This window comes from Prunus avium, chromosome 7 (genome assembly GCF_965620075.1).
Source record: "Prunus avium chromosome 7, drPruAviu1.hap1.1, whole genome shotgun sequence".
NCBI lineage: Eukaryota > Viridiplantae > Streptophyta > Magnoliopsida > Rosales > Rosaceae > Prunus > Prunus avium.
In genome coordinates, this window is record NC_142290.1 from 33,032,062 (window position 1) to 33,054,562 (window position 22,501).

A 22,501-nucleotide genomic window follows, 5' to 3' on the forward strand; every position below is an offset into this window, starting at 1 on the left:
TAAGAGCTTACGACAAATGTGCTTTCATTTTCTTCTACTTATAAAAATTAAAATACCATAATTATTTTTTCTTGTAGGAGAGGGAGATCGATGTGTATATACTTTAGGTGATTAGTGGTGGGATTTTTGTTAAATAATTAGCTGTATGTATGAAAAAATAAAAAATAAAAAATATTTGGTACGAAGAGAAAAAGGAGATTGAATACATGTGTACGGTGCAAGATTAAATTAAGTAATACATAAGGTGTTATGCTATATAATTAATAATGAAAATAGTGATGCTAACGGAGTTTAATCCAATGGAAAATGGTATTGTTTTGCATATCAGAAGTTTTAGGTTCGAATCCCTTAGCATCATAGTGTGTGTGTGTGAAAAATGCCTATTTCTATAATTTAGACTATCATTTTTATCGTTTTTACTAAAAAATAAAAAAATAATGAAGATAGTGATAAGGGGAATGTTGGACTGCTTTCTTGTGTTATTGGGTTATGGAAACCTAAATTATGCAAATAAAAACACCCGGAATATTGTCGGTTGGTATTTTTTGTGTGAATTTTAATATGAAAATAACCTGAAATTGCGTCTTCAGTGGATGCACTACTTTATCTTTTTTTCGGTAGGCTTCGGCACTAACCCTGCCGGCCTGCCCTTATACTTTGACATGAAAAAGTGCTCACCCAAGTGTCTTTCAATTATTACTTTAATCAGAGTCATAGGGAGAAAGATGTTAGTTGTGTAGTGTTCCCCATTTTACTAGGGCAACTTACAAAAGACCCACCAATATAGGAGAGTTTATACATATAATTCCTTGCTACTAGCCATATTGATATCTTTACTTGCAGTTCATTAATTATTTTCTTTCAGGAAATAATTTATTCTTATATATAACAATTATGAAACAATATTACAACATAATAAAGCTGTCCACACTGGTTACTTACTATAAGCTCGAATTTTATTTTGTCAGAAAGGTTAAGGCATGCACCTTTGGCTTTTGACTAAAAGGTTGAGGCACTCATCTCATACATGTTTTAGTATGTACATGCTTAGTTGTGTACATCCCATCCCGAACACACGCTACTTAGGAGAGTGTTGAGCAAAACTACTTTATGCAGCAACACACTTCTAAGATAGATCTTCAAGTCATGTGGCATATCCTAATTGACGGTTTATCTTCTAACTAATAATAACATAACCATATTTTTCAACCTCATTTTTAACATCTATGATCTAAGTGTTATTCATAATTCGATTTGGAATGTGGTTTAAAAAAATGTAGTAAAAACAGTTAGCTTTGTTGAAAGTAACAAAATGCCGTTTGAGTTGTGCTCGGATAGAGAAGCTCCTAATTACATAGGATCTTGCACCAGCTTGGATAGCTAGGGATCCACCACATATGGCCATGGATTGATCCCAAAGCCAACTAGGATTGAATATTGGTATTGCACCCTTTGGGTGTCGACACAACGGATCCCCCACAAGTAATTAGTTGAAGCCTTGAAAGTTGTATTATCTAGATGACCTAATAGGAGGTGAGTGCGATGAAGGCCCCACTGTGTTAGGGTTCCATTGAATTCATTTCAATTCTCTCCGTTGTTCACGCCTATGAATGCAATGCTAGTTGAGAGAGAGAGAGAGAGAGAGAGAGAGAGAGAGAGAGAGAAGAAAAAGCTAAAGAAGGAAGGACCATAGTTAAAGAAAGATCAGAGAAGCTTCCTGCTAATTGGTTGATTTTATTTTTGGTCAATTAGTTGGTTGATTAGGCTAGGCTACTAAACAAAGCATGGCACATGGGGACCATACGAAGGGAGGGACAGAAGATCAATACTCAGATCATGACCAACCCTGTTGACTCTCAACTCAACACAACGGATTTAATTTACTATAATTAAAGAGCACATGAGGGATGTGATTATTATAATCATAATCCATTTTTAATAATGATCTAAAAACGAAAGCAGGCGCTTTTGATGATTTTGGTATCCCATACTAGTACATGTCGTCCTATTAACAAAGAGAAAGTTGCAACGGCTTTATATTTATTAAGAATTTTATTTATAAAATAATCAGGTCACCAATCTATTTTCCGCTAATCAAGAAACAATATGCTTGAACTGGCGCCAAATATTGATTGGACATTTTAGGCAAGTAAGTAGCAATCTTCCGCTGCCAAACTCTAGTTGTCAAAATCGAGTTTCTCTCTTAGCTAGCAGAAAAACTTGGTTTCAACGGGAGTATTTTGCTATCTCTGCTAATAATGATATGACACGTGAAATACTGTTATCCCCGTTTTATGAAAGTGTTTCTCCTTAACCCTAAGGGTCAATTGATGACAATTACCCTAATTACAAAAATGTTTCCCCACTATTGAATTCATAGCAGTAAGCATAGAAAATGATATACTTGATATACCCCCGTTCACCAACTTACATGTAACTTTATGTACTCCATTTGTAGCATTTTGGACAATTCATGGTATTGATTTTCCCACTCCCTTTTTATCCACTTACACTTCATTTTTCTAAACAAAAAGAAGTGTAGATGGATAAAAGGGGAGTGAGAAAATCATTTACCTTCATCTAATTGCTCCGAACTTCAAATATTTAAACTTCTCGATCTATCTCTAGCTCCGGCCCTGCAAACGTGGGATTTATACTCTCAACAAGCTTTGTAATGGCAGTGGCATGTAAAAATACAAGAAGGAATATTGTAAAGATATGGTAAGTTTGACCAGAGGGTGTCACTAGATGTGAGCTCTGTTGCATAACAATATAATATTCCCAATACGTACTGGAATAATAGAATTCATCACAAGTCTATAATAAATTATGAGTAACATAGAAGCTTGGGTCAAAAGAGAATTATCATATAACTACAATAAATTGGAACTATACCACTATAATAAATAAGATCACAGAAATATAATAAGGAAGGAGGGTTGGTTTCTGGCTTGAATGACAGATAGTCTTTGTGATCTTCGACGACAGAGATAAGAGATCTACTGGGTGCTTCTGTGCTGTGAGAGGAGAGAGAGAGAGATTAAATTTGGGACAGAAAGGGTGGTGGGGTTTGGGTTGGTGTCAATATGAAGGAAGAAAAGTGACAAAAATATGTGAAGGATGTGGTTTTGAGTTGAGCTTGAGAGGGACTACGGGAGTTTCTGGTACGCACATGACGCAAAAGAAACCAAAAGGGTTTTGGGGTTCACATGGCAATGGAAAATTCCACAGACTACTGTAGGTCATGTCCCTTTTCTCTCTCATTTCAGCTTGGTAAATGACAATAATGCCCTTTGTTCATAGTCACATTAGCTGGTCAAAACCTTTTTACTGCCAAACATGGCCTAACTAATTGGCTGCTTAATTAAAAATAACAATAGAGATTGATGCTTTATTGTTCTAGTTTATACCAAGTGTTAATTGTCCTTAATTTTCTCCATCTGAATAATTCTCCACCAACTTTTATCAGCAATTTAGCAATTTAATTTTATATCCAGTACTTGTATAATTTGGATGCTTCGCATATGAAATAGGCAACTATCATTCTTCTTAAACTCAAAATCTAAATTACGGAAGGAGGGATTTGAACTTGAGTGCAGAGTGGAAAACACATCGTTTCTACCGAATTCGACTTTTAAACTACAGAAAGAAGGATTCGAACTCAGATGCAGAGTAAAAAACACATCCATTCTATCGAATTTGGCTAAGCCCATATATGCAAACATTTACCTTTGCCTTTTTCCTTTTTGCGCTTGTTTGACAGGTTATAATTCCACTCCATGTGTAGCCTGAAGCCACGCAGAGATGAGCCTTGACACTTGTGGTGATTTGTGAACTATCGAATTTGGCTAAGCCCATATATGCAAACATTTACCTTTGCCTTTTTCCTTTTTGCGCTTGTTTGACAGGTTATAATTCCACTCCATGTGTAGCCTGAAGCCACGCAGAGATGAGCCTTGACACTTGTGGTGATTTGTGAACTGTGAAGGGGTGCAAGCTGTTTGTATCTGTTACACACGTAATAAATACAGGTTCACTCCAAACCAAACGCTTAACCCCAAGTTGGTAAAGAGGTCCATGTGTAACTCTACCTTATTTATTCACAAAAAATCATAAATACAATTCTGTATTTTCCTATCTTATTCTGTGACCAAATTTATATATATACATATATTATATAGCTCAGTTCAGAGTCTCAGGCCTGTGAGTGTGGGACACCAAAGAAGTGAATGGACCTTGTTGCTGCTGGTCTTGCTGCTTCACCGCACTCTTAGCTGCTCTTGCTCTTTCTCTCTCTGTACATTTCACAATTCATTCTCTGCTTTGAGTTCTGTCTACCATTTGAGTTGATAGAGAGACGGAGAGAAAAGGCAAAACATGGAAACCAACTCAGTTTCCAAGTTGTGCTTGTTCCTGGGCTTGGTTTGCTTCTTGGGGTTTCAGCTTGTCCAATGTACTGTCACCTATGATAGGAGGGCCATTGTGATAAATGGGCAAAGAAGAATCCTCATTTCTGGTTCAATACATTATCCCAGAAGCACTCCTGAGGTACCCAAATCTTTCCCATTTTGCCATTTCACTTGTCTTCCATTCTAACAATTGTTTCATAAAATTGTGTTCTTTCCCTCTGTTCATTTTGTCGGTTGTTTAGATGTGGGAAGATCTGATACAGAAGGCAAAAGATGGAGGCCTTGATGTGGTTGAAACCTATGTATTCTGGAATGTGCATGAGCCTTCTCCCGGCAATGTACTCTTCACTTACTCTTTTCATTTTACATTCCAAGTTTTCTACTTTGTTTTGCTCTGTTTGCCTTTTAGTTTCTCTTCTAATCATGCATGTTGCTGTGTTTGTGCTGGGTTTCAGTACAATTTTGAAGGGAGGTACGATCTGGTGAGATTCCTCAAGACCATACAGAAAGCAGGGCTCTATGCTCACCTTCGCATTGGGCCTTATGTTTGTGCTGAATGGAATTTTGGGTACTCCCTCTCTCTTTTTTGTGCTTCTCGATCTAACTATCTTGGCTCTTGTTTTGCATTTGAGGATTTTCACTACCATTTTTACATTTTTCTTTTTCTTTTTAGACACAAATTTTCTAACCTTTCTGACTCTCTGACTTTTAGGGGGTTTCCCGTTTGGTTGAAGTATGTTCCGGGCATCAGCTTCAGAACGGACAATGAGCCTTTCAAGGTTAATCTTCCTTACTGTATGTTCTTAATTATGTTGCATAACCTGTCTAAGAAGAATTTAGGGAGCTTGCTGGGATATATTCAGTATAATTTTATAATGTACAACTTCTGGTGTTGCAGAGGGCAATGCAAGGGTTCACCGAAAAGATTGTGGGACTGATGAAGAGTGAAAAATTGTTTGAATCCCAGGGTGGCCCCATCATCCTCTCTCAGGTATATGAGCCTTTTGGATTTTCCATTTTGCTCTATGATTTCATTTTTGGCAGTAAATTAAACTATTTTGAGTCAAGTTATAAGGAAATCTGTTAATTTTTTCCCTTTGGTTCAGATTGAGAATGAGTACGGAGCACAGAGTAAGTTATTTGGAGCGGCTGGCCATAATTACATGACTTGGGCGGCAAATATGGCTGTTGGGTTGGGAACTGGGGTGCCGTGGGTGATGTGCAAGGAAGAAGATGCTCCAGATCCAGTGGTGAGCAATTAACACTATTTGTGCTGCAGATCTTAGCTTGTCTTGTTCTGCATTTTCCCTTTAGTTAACATTCCTGCAATGGGTTACCGATTCTGGAGTTCTTAAAGAGTTGTGTGACTTGTTTGAACAAAAAAAGAATAAAAGAGAAAGAGAGTTGTGTGACTTGTGTCTTCATTCTTTATTAAAGATCTCTTCTAGTTTCATTCTATCTTTTGCGAAGAGGTCACTGAAATGTTTTGTGCATGATGGTGGCAGATAAACACATGTAACGGTTTCTACTGTGATTCTTTCGCTCCCAACAAACCCTACAAGCCTACGATTTGGACAGAGGCTTGGAGTGGCTGGTATGTTTATTATGCTTGTTTGCTTTGTATGTTTATTGTGCTTGTTTGTTAATTTGCTACAAATGAAAATACATTCTTTTCACTCTTTCCTTCAACAAAAATGTGAAGGTTTTCGGAGTTTGGCGGTCCAATTCACCAACGACCAGTTCAGGATTTAGCATATGCAGTTGCTAGATTCATACAGAAAGGAGGATCATTTGTTAATTATTACATGGTCAGTTTCCTTTTTCTATTTTGAGGGTACGAATGTGAAATTTTAAAACCTATATAAAACTGAATCCCTGTGCTTCATTATGAAACAGTATCACGGGGGTACTAATTTTGGACGCACAGCGGGCGGCCCTTTCATCACTACCAGCTATGACTATGACGCTCCATTAGACGAATATGGTGAGAACCAAAACTTACCAGCTTTCTTTCCAAGGAGTGACAGGAGTTCCGTTTGATTTATTATGTGTGTAGAGAGAGAGAGAGAGAGAGAGAGAGAGAGAGAGAGAGAGAGAGAGAGAGAGAGAGAGAGAGAGAGAGAGAGAGAGAGAGATGGGTGTCAACCACAAAATGAACTGAACCATGAGTTACATGGGTTACTGGGTTGCATTCTTTCAGGTGTATCTGATGATCTGAACATGCACAGATGTTCAGCATCCATCAGTCTTATCTCAAATATTACAGCCACAAAATGATGAGTTTGCTAGTAATTGCTTAAGCAAGCTGGATATCTGTGTGTGTAATGATATACCAGTTCACTGCATGTAAGCTTTGAACTTTTGATAATATAGCTAACTGCTCCACCCTTAAACTTGATAGGTTTAATCAGGCAACCAAAGTACGGTCATCTAAAGGAGCTTCATAGGGCTATTAAGATGTGCGAACGTGCTTTAGTTTCAGCCGATCCTATCATCACTTCACTGGGGAATTTTCAACAGGTTTTCATCTCTTTCTCAAACTAGATTTTTGTATTTGCTTAAGTTGTTATTGTTTGCTAAACTCTAGGTATCTTTTTGCATATTCAGGCTCATGTATACACTTCAGAATCAGGGGATTGCGCAGCATTTCTTTCAAACCACGATTCCAAGTCAGCTGCAAGAGTGATGTTTAATAACATGCACTACAACCTGCCTCCTTGGTCCATCAGTATCCTTCCTGATTGCAGAAATGTAGTCTTTAACACTGCAAAGGTATTAATTCTGGAATGTGATATGTGTATTCGACAGAATCTGTGACCACACTTTCAGGAACACAAATCTTTATTTCCTTTGTTTCATTTTCTTGTAGCATTGAAGGGTTTTAAAGTTTTTAAGATGAAGTCATTTGTTCCTTCTCCCCAGGTTGGAGTTCAAACATCACAAATGGAAATGTTACCAACAAATATTCAGAAGCTATCATGGGAGAGTTATGATGAAGATATTAATTCTCTGGATGACAGCTCAACAATCACCGCTCCTGGTCTCTTGGAACAGATAAATGTCACGAGGGATAGTACTGATTACCTGTGGTACATAACGAGGTGAGAATTTCCTAAACCTAACTCTTTTTTTTATCACCATCTCATGATTTCTCCACAGTTGGTCTGTTTTTCTCAGAAGTATTTCTAATTCACAGAAGAAAGATCTAGCAATGAATTCTTAGAAAGCCTTTCAAAAGAATGTTCCGATTTGACCATCTTGGTCTATGGGAAGTACCTAATATGCAATTTGACATAAGACATAAGCAACAAGCAAATATGCTCAGGACAGTGTTACATATGCCTTCAGTGATATCCCGACTCTGACCAGAGAGGAAAAAAAAACATTAAGTGAGGATATGAGAGCTTTAAAAAGACCTTAAAGATAGATATTAAAGCATCGTATTTGTTTCAATGTGCCTGCAGCATTGATATTGGCTCATCTGAGTCCTTCCTGCGTGGAGGGGAACTCCCGACCCTTATTGTTCAATCAACAGGCCATGCTGTGCACATCTTCATTAATGGACAACTTTCAGGTACATTTTTTTATTGCATGGATATCCCCTAGCTGATTAGTAGTAAAAACTTTAACAAGTATTATTACAGGTTCTTCCTTCGGAACAAGGCAGAGTAGGAGGTTCACATATACTGGCAAGGTCAATCTACATGCAGGAACAAACAGAATCGCACTGCTGAGTGTTGCTGTTGGATTACCAGTTAGTTCCATTGCCCTTGATTATTAATTTTTCATATTCTATATTGAGTAATAGTGAACCTAGTAGAAAAGAAAGAGGAATCTGTTTTGCAATCATGAAATGAATGAACAGTTAACCTCATTACTATTCTACACAAACCTTACTTTTGGTAGTGAGGTTTCTTCTTGTTTTCCTTCTTTGCTTCCTGACTTAAAATTATTGTTTTTTGTTGAAGAATGTGGGGGGCCACTTTGAGGCATGGAATACTGGAATCCTTGGCCCAGTTGCACTTCATGGACTAGACCAAGGAAAATGGGACTTGTCATGGCAGAAGTGGACCTACCAGGTAAGTGATCTTACTTTAGAAATCAAATTTTTTTATTTATATTCAAAGGAACGTTTTCCCTTATCCCTGATACTTTGACAGGTTGGATTGAAAGGAGAAGCCATGAATCTTGTATCTCCAAATGCTATTTCCTCTGTTGATTGGATGCGAGGATCATTAGCTGCACAAAAACAGCAGCCATTGACTTGGCACAAGGTAGGCAACAAAGGAAATGGAACTCAATGTTGTAATGGAAAATTGGGAATTGAATTATTAAAACTCACTCACTTAACTTTGCAGACTCTTTTCAATGCACCCGAAGGGGATGAGCCATTGGCTTTGGACATGGAAGGAATGGGAAAGGGCCAAATATGGATCAATGGGCAGAGTATTGGGAGATACTGGACTGCATTTGCTAATGGTAATTGCAATGGTTGCAGTTATGCTGGAGGGTTTAGGCCTCCAAAGTGTCAAATGGGTTGTGGCCAACCCACACAACGAGTGTAAGTAACCCTATGATGAAAATTTATTACATGAATTGTAGTATGAAAGTATGGCATAAACATTTCGTGGCTTTACTCAGCAAACAAATTCTTCCCTTCAATTTCACGTGGATTTCATTTTCAGGTACCATGTGCCTCGGTCTTGGTTAAAACCAATGCAAAATTTGTTGGTAATTTTTGAGGAACTTGGAGGGGATCCCTCAAGAATTTCTCTAGTAAAGAGATCGGTGAGCAGTGTTTGTGCTGAGGTCGCTGAATACCACCCAACAATAAAGAATTGGCACATCGAAAGCTATGGAAAAGCTGAAGACTTCCACAGCCCCAAGGTGCATTTACGGTGTAACCCAGGCCAGGCTATCTCTTCCATTAAATTTGCTAGCTTCGGCACGCCCTTGGGAACCTGTGGGAGCTACCAAGAAGGAACTTGCCATGCCGCCACGTCATATTCTGTATTACAGAAGGTACTTAACAGTGCTTTCTAGTTTTCATAATGTACTAGTACTCTTACCCTCTTTTTTTAAAAAACTGTGTTCTATCTTTTTTGTCTTTTGTGATCACAGAAGTGCATAGGGAAGCAGAGATGTGCAGTCACCATATCCAACAGCAACTTCGGAGATCCATGTCCGAAAGTGTTGAAGCGGCTGTCAGTTGAAGCTGTTTGTGCTCCCATAGCTTCAACGACCGGGGAACCCAATTTGAGGGATTAGTGAAAGTGTGAAATAACATACCATAATTGTTGCACCTAATCCCATAATTATACACCACAGCAAGAGAGGCAAGCAAAGAAGAATAAGAGTTCAAGTACAGCGAGATAGAAATGTAGTTAGGTGGAGTGCCATAGTTTTTTTCTTTCTGATGAAGAGTAGTAGTAGCTATGTTTGGAGCCAAAAGGCAATTAGCTGTTAATTTAAGTGAGCTTAATGAAGTTGTGTAAAGTAGTGAACTTGTTACTTAGGTGAGTTGGTAGGAAACCTGGGGTCCTACAATTTGGTCCCTAGGGGTCAAGCCCCGGTCCCCGGCCTTTTAACGGGATATATGGGCACTGGGAAGTGATGTGTTTTTCTGTTGAATGATTTACTGTTCATCTGTTGTTGGGGAAAAAGGATGCCCCAGAACTAATTAAGTATTTAAGGTTCATGTTGGGAATGGATCCTAGCATGACCATTTGTTTACTGTGCAGTTCATGAATGAAAAGAAAAGTGAGAGATTTGTGTTGTCCATTTCAATGTGTTACTTCGGCTTTGTCTCTGATGGCATATCCTTTGAATCCTCTATCAAAGGGAAAGTAAAAAAGGCAAATAATTTCCCATGATTTACGATTTGATGATAGTGCCTTCAACAGTAAAAGTAAAAACACACCAGACTCGCAAACTGGCAAGGGGTTTGTAGCTCAAATGACTAAGAGTATGTACTCCTGGCAAGGGGTTTGTAGCTCAAGTGGTTAAGAGCATGTACTCATGCATCCTAGGTCCTTCTCAAGTTATGGACGTACCTACCGCAACTATGCATCCTAGGTCCTTCTCAAGTTATGGACGTACCTACCGCAACTATACGGAATTTTCACAGTATGCCAAACTAGCATGTCATCTGCTAACTTCATAGATTTGCATAAAGTGCAAACATAAACCATGAAATGAGCTAAATAGAACTGTATTTATGCAGCAATACCCATATGAAAAATACCACACAAGACTTAGAACAAGTGAAAGGGGTTATAACTTATAATAAAAGTCTACATTGATAGCGCATCATAAGGTCTGTGGCCATGTGCTTTTGCTATATATGTAGATGTAGTCTAAGATAAATAGGCATATAATGCAAATTATATCATAAGTTATCAGGCAGAAGCAGAAGCAGAAGCAACGTGCTTTGCTATAGTCTGCTGCAGCTCGTCTTTCTTTGCTCCCACCACTTTGTCCACTATCTTCCCTTCTTTCAGGAACATGAAGGTTGGCATTGCCTCCACGGCCCAGTCTTGAGCCACAGACTACCAACAACAACAACAAAACAAAATTCACTTGCAAATGAGTTTATTCTAAAATCAGTTTTACTTTTAGAAGGAGAGATTTCATTTTATTTTTGTATGTTACCTTCAACTCATCCACATCAACCTTTACGAATATGACATTTGGCAGTTTCTTAGCCAACTCTGACAGGAATGGTGCGATGAAGCGGCATGGTCCACACCATGAAGCAGTGAAATCAATGACCATCTGCATTTGATTGATGATCTCAGAACATGAAAGAGAAGTAAAAGAATACAATACAATTTTACTGTGAGAAAAATGTGAATAGTAAAACAAAAACCTTATCCCCCCATCCTATCATGACTATTTTTTATGACTACACCATGGCCTCTTGAAGCCTAGTCCCAGTGACACATCTGCTGCTTTGAGAAGGAAAATACTTTGGAAGTGCTTTTGTAAGGGCTTAAAGTATTTTTTAACAACGAAAAACACTTTTAACAGCGTTTGGTAGAAAAATATAGAAGTGCTTTTTTTTTTAAGAAGCACTTGAATTTCTTATGAAAATTTCAACGTTTTTATAATAAAAGCACTTATAAGCAAAAGTGCTTCACAGAGAAGCTCGACAGTACAAAGAACATTTCACGGTACCAAAATGAAAAAGTAACAGGAGGGTCAAAATAAAAAACAGAGAACGACTAAGTCAGAGAGACAACATGATGTAGTTCCACCAATATACCCTTATCAAGATAAGGGGCACAAAGAAGTCGTTGTCAACCTAGGATTCTTATATGTACAATCGTAGCAAACGCAATAAACGTGGTAGGAAAATATTATCTTTGAGCTGGAATATTCTTTTAAGATTGAAGAATGAACACATATGCCCCTTGGCTGTTTGTTTCCTCCAGATAATAAAAAAGCTAAAAGAAAAGTTGTGCGTCTACTAACTTAGAATAAAAAAATTATCACGCATAACATACTGTGATTACCTGGGAATAGCAAAGTTATCCTGTTTCATGTAAGTGTTTCTCCTAAGAACTAGTTATATGATATCAAATAAAGGACACACTGAAGGGTGGAGTGGAGTCGAACAAAACTTAACAAGAGGTTCCATATTACTTTTAACAAAGGAAACAAAAGACGCTTGAATTTGAACAAAATGCTAAATAAACGAAGCCAATTTATTAAACAGCTTTCACCAACATGTTTTCCAAGAACGAATCCAGCCAAGGGCTTCATAATTTCCATGGAAGAATCACAAAATTCAAAAGAAAATTCCAAATTCAAACAAACAGAACCTCTTTGCCTACGGTACAGCAGCAATCAGGCTAATTCATTCATGCATGGATGATGAGGAATACCAAACCAAATCTTTACGCTTTGTACATAAATCTAGACCAAGCGAAAACCAACCAAATCTCTTTCTTTTCCATACGAAAAAAAAAAAACCAAACAAAACCCATTAATCAGATTCATTAAAAGTACTAACCCAATCACCCCAAAACCACAAACAGCAAACCAAATATATATATGAAAAAAATTGTTTTTTTTTGGGTGTGAGCAATTGAATAAAATACCAGCTTCTTGGATTCGTTGCCCTTCTGGAGCTGCTCCGTCCATGCATCGAGAGTATGGCAACTGACAACTTGTCCCTCCTCTGCTGCCATTATTTTCTCGCTCTCTACAATTTTCTTAAGAAACAAACAGAAAATACCACACAGAATAAACGCGTCCGCTTTTTTTTATGTTGGTTTCGGACTCTCTCACTGGCTTAAATAAGAAAAGGAAAAACCGCGGTTGTTTGTCACTGCCGAATTGGCCTTAGTATTAGGTTTAATTACGAATGTGCCACGATCGATAAGGACAATGTATAAAAGGAGATTCCCATGCAACGTAAATGGACGTACCGCTAATGCGAGCGTAATGTAGCGCTGCTGTTAGGTGGACGTATTGTGCGCTAGCCCACAATATGATCCGTGGATCTTTAAATCATAACCGTTGATAGAGTAGACTTTGACTGTTGACTTGCAAGAATCAAGGGCATCCGGTTAGGTATACTCGGACAAACAAGGTATGGTGGTCACCTAATATATCATGTGATTTGATTGTGCTTGCTGTGTTGGTATATCTCTAGATTCATTTCATTTCATTGCTATGTAATTTGGACTGCTCTAAAGTCATTTGATTGAACGTGGAAAAAAGAAGAAGTTATGTTCTTATTGTCGCATTGTAGGGTAGGGCAATCCTCAAGCCCACGTGTGACTCCATCATTGTTGTCGGAGGACAAACTAATTATGATTTAGTGCCTTTGGGGTGAAATCAAGCGGTGAAGAATGGAGTAATGAGCTTGGATTAGGATAAATTAATCGTTGGATTCCTTTTAAAGTAACAAACAAAGTAATGGTTTAGTTCAATCGAATCAAATTCTCCCATATAATTTAATTTTGTAGTAAAGGGCTAATTGGTTAATCGTTTGTGTCTAAAATCCAATCTTGATTTGTTTCACACCATTAAGATTGCTATGTTTTATTAGTAGAATCCGTATTATTTACGGTACGTAAATCCCACAAAATCTAAATTTGTAAATAGTGTTTATCCCACCAACCATGATTACGTTTTAATGTTGTCAGGTCCGAATGCACGTTTGATTCATTGGAGACTTGCTAATTGACTAATTATTTAAGAAATAATGAGAATGCCAATAAACGTAAACATAGTAACAGAAGCTTTCGATCTGTCGGAGAGACCAAAGCAGAGTTCAAATCCAAGAAACCAACATAAAAGAACAAACTATAAACTTTAAAATTGGAACAGCACTCAATTCTTGGATCACATGCCTTCTTAGGAGGAAACAAACACTTAGAAATGAACAGGAGAGATCAGGGGCTATTTAAAATGTCCAAAGTAGCTGGCAAATGCCACTGTTGTATACACATGAATCACACGTCTCTAAAAACAAGGTTTCTGTATGACTGACTTCAAATAACAGAAATCTTACAAATGGATCACACTCTTGAAACAGTAAGTACCAAGAAGAAACCATCCAACAAGAAATGCGGTGAAGAATCCTAAGTAAGTTAGGAAGGTTGAACCTGCAAATCCAACTCCAAGACCGAATGCTATTAAAAAGGGTAAAAAGGACCGCACCATGGATGCCGTGCTCACCCATTTACCCTTGAGGAAGATCAGAGCTGCAAGGTTCACCACATTCCACCCACCAGAACGAAACCCTAACCTGTTTAGGTTGTTGGCTACAAAGGAGTGGCAATTGCAGGTAAGAATATTATAAGATCGGTGTTGGAATTCCTGCGTGCCCTTCCGAAGCGCATCATCCCATGTCATTATGTCTCTTCCGGGTTCATCCTGCCCGTATTGATCCTCGCTTTGACACACAGATGGATTGGGAATAGAGTGACACTGCTTGTCAAAATTTTAATGAACACAAATTAAGACAGGAATAGCAGGTCAATACATAAACGAAAATGTTGGACTAAGGGAGCAGCTCCCATCTACTCATTGCACCAAATAAAGGTATATAGGCATGTCCCTGCTCATGAAGCAGGTTTATAGTAATTGCACTCCAGTAATGGCAACAGGTTTATAAAAGGTAACTACATAGGAGCCAAAATCAGGGTTCAGATATGAAGATTGCATATACCTTTTCTTTGCTTATTTGGATGTAGCGAGTCGCTGCTCCGAAAGCAAAGTTATCCACGCACACAAAATTGGGCCCAGCAAAGTCCAAAATCACACCATCTTCTCTGCATATGCCAATGTGGCCAATGAAAGGAATCAACCATGAAATAACAGGAAGGGGTGTCCACACAATGCAGCATGGAAACCGGGCTCTTCTAGGGTCAATTTGCAGAGTTGGCGAAGCACTTCCATCGATCATCAAGTTGTGCTCAGGGCTTGCACTTGTTTCCATTGCCAAAATTGGAAGCTGCTGAATTGCCTCAAAAACATTAGATACTTTTCATAAATCTGGCTCGGAATGCAAAGGTGCTTCCAAAATAAAAGGCACCAAGTTCACTTACACAGAGAATTTACAAATGCATTGTCCCAAAAATAAAAAGAAATGCTTTCTTTCCCAAACAGAACACAATATTTTCCAACAAGCAGCATATTTCAGCAGATCATCAAACAAATTGCAACCAAATATTATGACACATTATGAACTCTAATTAAATTCGGGAAAAGCTATTATCAAAAAATCATTAACAGTAGAGATTGCCCCATTATCAAATTGTAGTCGTCTATTTTCTCCTATGTAAAATGGCATGGGGTCAAGATAACTCTTACAATTAAATCCTCTTGTTAAAAAAAGAGATTTTCCATTATTCCAATAAGGTTATGGGACACGGTAATGCCATAATATCTTCGTTGGTTTAGAAATCGCCTACTGTAATAAGGGTAAGATCCAAAAGAAATTTCTTCACCATATCACAAAAATGTTCAAAAAAATTATTTATTCGGGGAGCAAACATAAATTCAGAAGCTAGTAAAACTGTTCCTTCCTTATACTGGTCTGCTATATTCATCTAGTTTGGGAACGCACACACACACACGATTAGCATTTATTAACCCCAATTCAACATCTTTAATTGCATTTCTAGCTAACTTAAACCATAAAAATACTTTGAGGCATCACCCAACTGCCTACATGTTTTGCTTTTACCCTAAATTAGATACCCAATAAGAGAAACTGTCAGGAAAACTTCAGGGGTTGCAGAAACCGTAGCTAAAAGCAAAAACAGTATCACAACACAAATCGTAGACACAGAGGAAGAGAAGCAGAGTACCTTTGAATGGCAATGGAATCGTCGTCAAGAAAATGAGCCCAGCAGCACCCAGCGATGCTTCAAGCTTCAGACCAAATCAGACAATGCGTGTTTTTGGTGCTTTTGATATGTTTGGTTAGTGGGTTAGTAAGTATGGCCCTCACCAACCGGCCCAAGCCCAAACTACTCTCTTTCGCCTCCAAAACGGTGCGTTTTGTCCTATTGAGGAGCATGCCAAAAAAAGAAGTGAAGCTACTCTACTGTGAACGCGAGAGCCTTCGAAATGGCGCCTAAAAGAGAGAAGGAAGCCATCCCTGTCGTGGAGCTAGACAGCGACGACGATAACGGTGCCGGAGTCGGAGCACCGAACCAGAACAACAATGCCTCGTCGACCGGAGCACCGCCGCAAGCCACACCTCAACCGCAGCAACAGCCCTTGGCTCCCAACTGTCAAACCCTAGACTCTCGTAGTTTCTGGAAAGCCGGCGACTATGCCGTGGGACCCACCGCCAGGCCCTATATTGCCCAAGGGCAGCTGGAGCATGCCCGGGTCCATCCCAAGTTTCTTCATTCCAATGCTACTTCGCATAAATGGGCTTTTGGCGGTAAGCTCTTCTTCCTCTTTACATGTTTAGCGAAATTGGGTTTCTTCCTAATTTTCAACTAATTCAGTCAATTTTATTTCTGCTTATTTGTTTTTTGTTTGCAGCCATTGCTGAGCTATTGGACAATGCTGTTGATGAGGTGAGCTTTAGCTTATGCTGTTATGCCTTTCTATATGTGTTTATGCACCCAAAAGTGAAGAAAAAGGAAAGTAAGACACTAAATCCTTTTTCTTCTTTTTTTTCTCTACCTTAATAAAGGTACAAAATGGTGCAACTTTTGTGAGAGTTGATAAAATTGATGTTGTGAAAGATAACTCCCCAGCCTTACTTTTCCAAGGTATGTCTTCAATTGTTAAGTTTATTAATTGGTGGTTGATATGTGATTTCTTAAACAGTAAAGAAAAATTGCAAATGGTGATGCTTTCTGTGCAGATGATGGTGGGGGAATGGATCCTGAAGGTATGCGCAAATGCATGAGCTTGGGTTATTCTACTAAGAAGGCAAACACGACTATTGGGCAATGTAATTATACCGATCTTTTTGTTTCATTAGCTGTTGGCTTGATTTGTCAGTATATCATTTGCACAGTTATGTGATTCTGTATGTTTATTTTCAACGATGTCATTTTTGTTGGACCAATTTTCAAGGAATTGCATGTATAGCTAGGTTTTAGAATTTGTTTTGTTTATGCTAAAGAAATATTTGCAAGTGTTTGCATGTTTTTGTTCATCTTGCCGTCTGACAAGCTTTTACATTTCAGATGGTAATGGATTCAAGACAAGTACCATGCGGCTAGGTGCTGATGTCATTGTTTTCAGCCGTGCAATTCGCGCAGGGTATTTTTAATTTCTTTTTCTTTCTAAATACTTTCCTGTCAAACTAGCTGACGCAATCAACTCCCGCCCTTTACCATATTTCTTTTCCACTACGTCCGCACGCATTTACAATCATATGCCCAAATATGGTTGATTAACACATCCAACCTCATGAAACTAAAGGTTCTGACTTGAAGCTACGATTTAAACCTAATGGTTGTGTATGCATTTAGCTTGGATTTGTGTGATTTTTCCAAAATTTTCATTGATTGATATATGCGCACTCATGTGGGTTAGTATATTCTTTTTCCCTAATTATTTTATCTTGACATAAATAAAATTTCCGCTTGCAGAATTGAGTTAAAAAATTCAATGTTATGACTTACTTTCCCCTTACACCTGTCTTTTAGCAAAGCTACCCAGAGTGTTGGTCTATTATCTTATACGTTCCTCCGGAGAACTGGACAGGATGATGTTATTGTTCCAATGGTATTGTTTGGCCCGTTAACATCAAGCTTCTCTTTTCCTCCTTGAGACTTTGCAGTGAAATACGTGTACACAATTAACACTTCAGTTTTATTTGTATTGCAGATTGATTTTGACATCTCTGGAAACTGGGTTGAACCAATAACTTATGGCTCGCAGGATGACTGGACTTCTAATTTGAAAACAATCCTAGAATGGTCTCCCTTTGCATCGAAGGAGGATCTCATGCTACAGGTTATTTGATTTGAGTCTTCTTACAGAAATATCATCATCTACCTAAGTTTATTAACTTAAAAGCAACTGTTTGACAGAAGTTGTACATTGGTAGTATCTGCTTTCAGATGGTTGTTACCTAGTTGGAAGGGGTTGTGTGGATATGTTACAGATTTATGATGCCGGAGATGCCCTTGCTTTCAGTCTTCATGTTTCCTTAAGCCATTAGAACAAAGAGTTTATATTGGTACATGGATTTGAACAATCCCATTGTGGTGTTGCAGGCAGAAACATATGCTTGGTTTGCCCTTTCTTTGATATCCTTTGAGAAATAGGGAAATAGGTTTTAATATCTGAAGTTACTAAGGCCACCCAGTTAGTGCCTGCACTGAATTTTTCCAGCATGCCATGATGCCTTCAGCTATCACATTTCTACAACCACAGTAGTGGATATACAGGCTGCCCTTTTTTTCAACCGAATGTACAGGCTCTGATTACTGCATGCACTACTTACTATTTTATAGGTTGCCGTCAACATACGTTGTTCCCTGACTAGTTTTTTGTTCTTGTTCTTGTTTTTATAATTTCTATTTTCCAGTTTGAGGAAATTGGAGCCCATGGAACAAGAATAGTTATATACAATTTGTGGCTAAATGATGAAGGAATATATGAACTGAGTTTTGATGATGATGATGAGGTATGCCATACTTATTCAGAAGAACGTAAATTGTAGAAGCTTTCTTAAGGACATATTTTAGCTATATATATTAAGAACTGTCTTATTATGAATTACTGATTTACTAAAAAAATTCATCTACATGTCTGAACTTCAGAATTTCAACGGAATAACTGAATGATATAGTGTTCCACATTAACTGGTTAAGTCAACTCAGTTAAACTATGCCCTGATAACCACTAATTGGCTATAATTCTCTTTTTCAGCAATTCTGAAGATGATCCTTTTATCTTATAACTTATTCTACACAATGATGAATATAAAAGTGCTTTGTATGATATTTCAACCCCTTAAAACATGCACAAATGCAAACATACACAAAATTTTTTGTGACATCAAGCATGCAAAACTTTGTGTACAATTTTAATAGATTAATGTTAACAGGGTACTCCATATACTTTATTTCAAAAGTTGGAGGGAACATATTCATTGATATAGATTAGAGGATCCTAATATTCATAGTATTTGTGGTTCTTTTGTTTGATGTAGGATATACGGTTGAGAGATGAAGCTGCCGGTGGAAAGTCAACTAAAGTACAACAGAAAATACAATCCCATATATCTTACCGTATGCGCTATTCATTGAGGGTAACTTATCAAAATTTTATGGAATGTTCTGTTTTCAGCATTATTGGTTTGACAGACTGAGACGATTCTAATTCAACCATATTCTTTTGGTCAGGCATATGCTTCCATTCTGTACCTCAGAACATTCACGAACTTCAAAATTGTATTAAGGGGAAAACCTATACAGCAATATCATATTAAAGATGACTTGAAATATTTAGAAGTTAAAACATACAGGCCTCAGATAACAACATTGAATGAGGTAAGATAAAAGCATCAATCCTTATCTAGTGATCTTTCCTTTTCCCTGCAATAATCTTCTTGAGCTCTGAAGTTTTCTTGAGGTTTTGGAGAAGTAATCTCAAGTGTATGAATAAAAGTCACTGTGGAAGTTCTATAGTTTTGAAAAAACAAAGAGAGTAGGTTTTAAAATCATGATTTCGTTGTTTAAGGTTATAGTGGAAACAACCATTGGATTCATAAAGGAGGCGCCTGATCTTGGAGTTAGTGGATTCAACCTGTACCATAAAAATCGCCTCATCAGGGTATGTTTTGATAATGCTGAAGTGCACTTTCTATGTATTTGATTTTTACGTTGCTTTCGCTGTGAATTAATATATCTCATATGGAAGTTCAAGATCGGAATTTAATTTTTAGTCACACAGCGTTCTGAACTTCGGTAGATTATTTTGATCCCTGTACAGCTGAGTTCTTCCATGAAAGTTTATGGGATTCCAAGTTGGTTACATGATAAGGATGAGCATTGTGTAATTGTGGGCCAGTAATTCCAATTAGTTTACTAAGGCAGTGAGTTTATTTACATTGTTGCAGCCCTTTTGGAAAGTCACAGCTGATGGTTCTTCGAAAGGGAACGGTGTTGTTGGTATCATTCTTTAACTCTGTATTTCTCACGTAGATATGTTCTGGATGTATTCATTTACTTAATTTTATTAATGTACATATTACAGGAATTCTTGAAGCAAATTTTATAGAGCCAGCACATGATAAGCAGGATTTTGAGAGATCTTCATTGTTTTTCCGTCTTGAATCTAGGCTGAAACAAATGGTAAATGAGTACTGGTGAGTTACTTTAACTTGCAATTTACAGGCAACTTTTTGCCCATAAGGGTAGGGAATCTAGGGATAGCATTTTAGCTGCGCCAATCCACACTCTTGTCGTTTCAGTGTTGAGGATGTTTGGTCCTAATAAAAAAAAGAAAAAGAAACTGGTGGTAAGTTACTTCCATTAAAAAGGTGCAAAAGGGTTTATATCATAGGCGCACTGGGGGGTGTATGTAGGAAATACCAGGCATAAAAGAGAAGTAAACAATACTAAATCCAAAAATAAAAATGAAAATTGCATACTTCTTTATCCATTATAAAGTGGTCTCAGGGAAGAAGCTTCCACTCCATGAGTTGGAGCTTGATGCCACTGAAGGTCTAGACATTCATAAAAGTTAAAACGAGTGCACCATAGAAGCAAACTTTGGTCTCCATTTTAGATTCCAAGCATTTTTCCCTTGGCATTTATAGATGAATGGAATATTAGGTGTGCTATCTAGTAGTATACATTTATGCATCAGAAGGGTTTCTCTCATGAAATATGTCAATGTACTATCAATCGCTCTACTAGTGTCCGTTTATGCTTTCCATACGTCCTTCTCTCATACACAAACACACATGGTTTGGTGTACTTTAGTTTGATGTGTTTTTCCAACACGGAATGACGTATTTTTACACTGGTCTGAGTTGTGGAAATTGTTCTGGACAAGACAGGAAAACCAATTGTCACTTTGTGGGATATCAGCCCATTGGTGCACACAACCTGCAGAAGGATCAGACTTTTAAACCTTCTGTTGGAGTTACACCAAAAGATATGCATCTGGATCAAACTATGGCTGGTCTTTCTGCTAATGTCCTTCAAAATGATTCGCGAAGTGTAAGTGATTTCTTGTTTGCTTCTTAGCACTGTTATCCCAATCTATTTAGTATAGTTGACAGCTAGCACATGCAGGTTAGGAACATTCTTGGTTAAACTCCTTACCGTGGATGTCCAAATGGCTGAGGAGTTATGTTGATGAGTTTGCTGACAGTCTGGTCACTAGCTTCAGTGTCTTAAATGTTTGCAATGTTCATTTTTTCCTATGACTATCATATGTTGTTATGTATTGCAATGTGCAGGAATTAGTTCTAACTTGAAAAATCTTATTTGTCAGTAAATAAACAAGGAACATACCATTAACCAATAATCACCTGAAATGCTTAACTGTGAATATATTGACACAGCCACTTGAAGTTTTAGGTGAACATTGTATCAGCAGGTTCACCACACTCATGTTCACAAACATTTATAAAATATAAAAATGTTGTCTTGTGTACGATGGTTTCTAGGGGAATAGGCCACAATGGATCCTCTATTTCTCTGTATCATTACCTTAGTTTTCTTTTTGGTTGAAATATTCTTACATTGTTGAATGCAAATGCAGAAGTCATCGGAAGTAGTGATGTCTTCCGACAATAGAGAGCCCATGTCAGTTGATGAGATATGTGAAGAGAATATACAACTTTTCATGAGGTATCATTTTAATTTTATATTTGATAAAATAGTCTGGAATTCATTTGTAGGTCCTTGTTATGAACACCTCTAGGTTCAAGTACCAGACATATTAGTTGGGGGTAGGGCTAGAATTCACATGCTATATGATGTGGCTCTTTATGATTTTGTTGTGTTGAACCCAACAAAACCCTTTTGCTACAGGTGTGAGGCACAGGTGCAGAAGGAGACTGAGTTGAGGCAGACGGTATGTATAAACTCGTATCCAAATTACATCTTTGATTCATACTTCATCACTTCAACTTTCTGCCTGAGTTACTTGAATAATGGGATACTGAGTTTTGCCTTTTGTTTCTGGAATGAAACAGATTGAAAACCTAGAGAAGGAATTGGAGATGGCCAAAAGGAAGAGCGCTCAACTTGCTTCATATTTAGAGACAAAGAGGAAGCAAAAGATAATGAAACAACCTACCGAAACGGTTTGATAAAATCTCAGAACTACATTCTGAACCAGTCACTGCAACTAGACCAACGTTGAAGAGGTCTACCTGCCGACACTTCTCCTTCTGAATGTGTATAGACCCTAACTATAGATCACGTGTTTTTGTGCTTTTGGACTGCGCTTCACAGGCCTACTCCACCTTAGCTCTGGATACAATAGCAGTTTTTGAAGAATGCTACAAAAGAATGTACATGAACGTATGTAATGAAATGTAAAAAAATGAATGCAACTCTTTGGAAGCCTCAAAGCTTCTTTATTCTCTAAGTTGCCTTCTTTTGTTACAGTGCTAGCTCATTTACACAATTTGT

General features: G+C 37.8%; 4 protein-coding genes across 5 annotated transcripts; 2 read left to right on the plus strand and 2 right to left on the minus strand.

Moving 5' to 3' along the window:
* The first annotated feature begins 4,129 nt into the window (after nucleotides 1-4,129).
* Nucleotides 4,130-10,190, plus strand: BGAL3 (beta-galactosidase 3). The gene is made up of 19 exons (XM_088244856.1): nucleotides 4,130-4,548; nucleotides 4,652-4,747; nucleotides 4,865-4,977; nucleotides 5,122-5,188; nucleotides 5,308-5,400; nucleotides 5,516-5,659; nucleotides 5,915-6,003; nucleotides 6,112-6,217; nucleotides 6,306-6,393; nucleotides 6,811-6,929; nucleotides 7,017-7,181; nucleotides 7,332-7,510; nucleotides 7,874-7,983; nucleotides 8,054-8,163; nucleotides 8,378-8,488; nucleotides 8,570-8,683; nucleotides 8,768-8,970; nucleotides 9,095-9,431; nucleotides 9,531-10,190. Exons 1-19 carry the CDS (start codon nucleotides 4,378-4,380, stop codon nucleotides 9,675-9,677), a joined length of 2,562 nt encoding a protein of 853 aa, XP_088100982.1. The 5' UTR covers nucleotides 4,130-4,377; the 3' UTR covers nucleotides 9,678-10,190.
* A 414-nt stretch (nucleotides 10,191-10,604) lies between these two features.
* TRX1 (thioredoxin H-type 1) lies at nucleotides 10,605-12,684 on the minus strand. Its single transcript, XM_021959592.2, has 3 exons — nucleotides 12,512-12,684; nucleotides 11,061-11,183; nucleotides 10,605-10,957 (listed from the first exon to the last, which is right to left on the minus strand). Exons 1-3 carry the CDS (start codon nucleotides 12,599-12,601, stop codon nucleotides 10,808-10,810), a joined length of 363 nt encoding a protein of 120 aa, XP_021815284.1. The 5' UTR covers nucleotides 12,602-12,684; the 3' UTR covers nucleotides 10,605-10,807.
* A 1,028-nt stretch (nucleotides 12,685-13,712) lies between these two features.
* On the minus strand, nucleotides 13,713-15,868 carry RTH (RTE1-homolog). 2 transcript variants are annotated; one of them, XM_021959243.2, is made up of 3 exons: nucleotides 15,737-15,868; nucleotides 14,593-14,877; nucleotides 13,713-14,351 (listed from the first exon to the last, which is right to left on the minus strand). In XM_021959243.2, the coding sequence occupies exons 2-3, from the start codon at nucleotides 14,860-14,862 to the stop codon at nucleotides 13,929-13,931; spliced, it is 693 nt and encodes a 230-aa protein (XP_021814935.1). In that variant the 5' UTR covers nucleotides 14,863-14,877; nucleotides 15,737-15,868; the 3' UTR covers nucleotides 13,713-13,928. The 2 variants fall into 2 exon arrangements, with proteins under 2 accessions (XP_021814935.1, XP_021814939.1); XM_021959247.2 differs by having other exon boundaries at nucleotides 14,593-14,880; nucleotides 15,737-15,845.
* Nucleotides 15,869-15,951: 83 nt separating this feature from the next.
* On the plus strand, nucleotides 15,952-22,474 carry LOC110758435 (protein MICRORCHIDIA 2-like). Its single transcript, XM_021960304.2, has 17 exons — nucleotides 15,952-16,320; nucleotides 16,425-16,459; nucleotides 16,579-16,657; nucleotides 16,753-16,842; nucleotides 17,081-17,156; nucleotides 17,546-17,624; nucleotides 17,727-17,855; nucleotides 18,433-18,531; nucleotides 19,060-19,158; nucleotides 19,253-19,399; nucleotides 19,590-19,682; nucleotides 19,969-20,020; nucleotides 20,106-20,217; nucleotides 20,914-21,076; nucleotides 21,624-21,712; nucleotides 21,896-21,938; nucleotides 22,060-22,474. Exons 1-17 carry the CDS (start codon nucleotides 15,999-16,001, stop codon nucleotides 22,174-22,176), a joined length of 1,824 nt encoding a protein of 607 aa, XP_021815996.2. The 5' UTR covers nucleotides 15,952-15,998; the 3' UTR covers nucleotides 22,177-22,474.
* The last annotated feature ends 27 nt before the right edge of the window (nucleotides 22,475-22,501 follow it).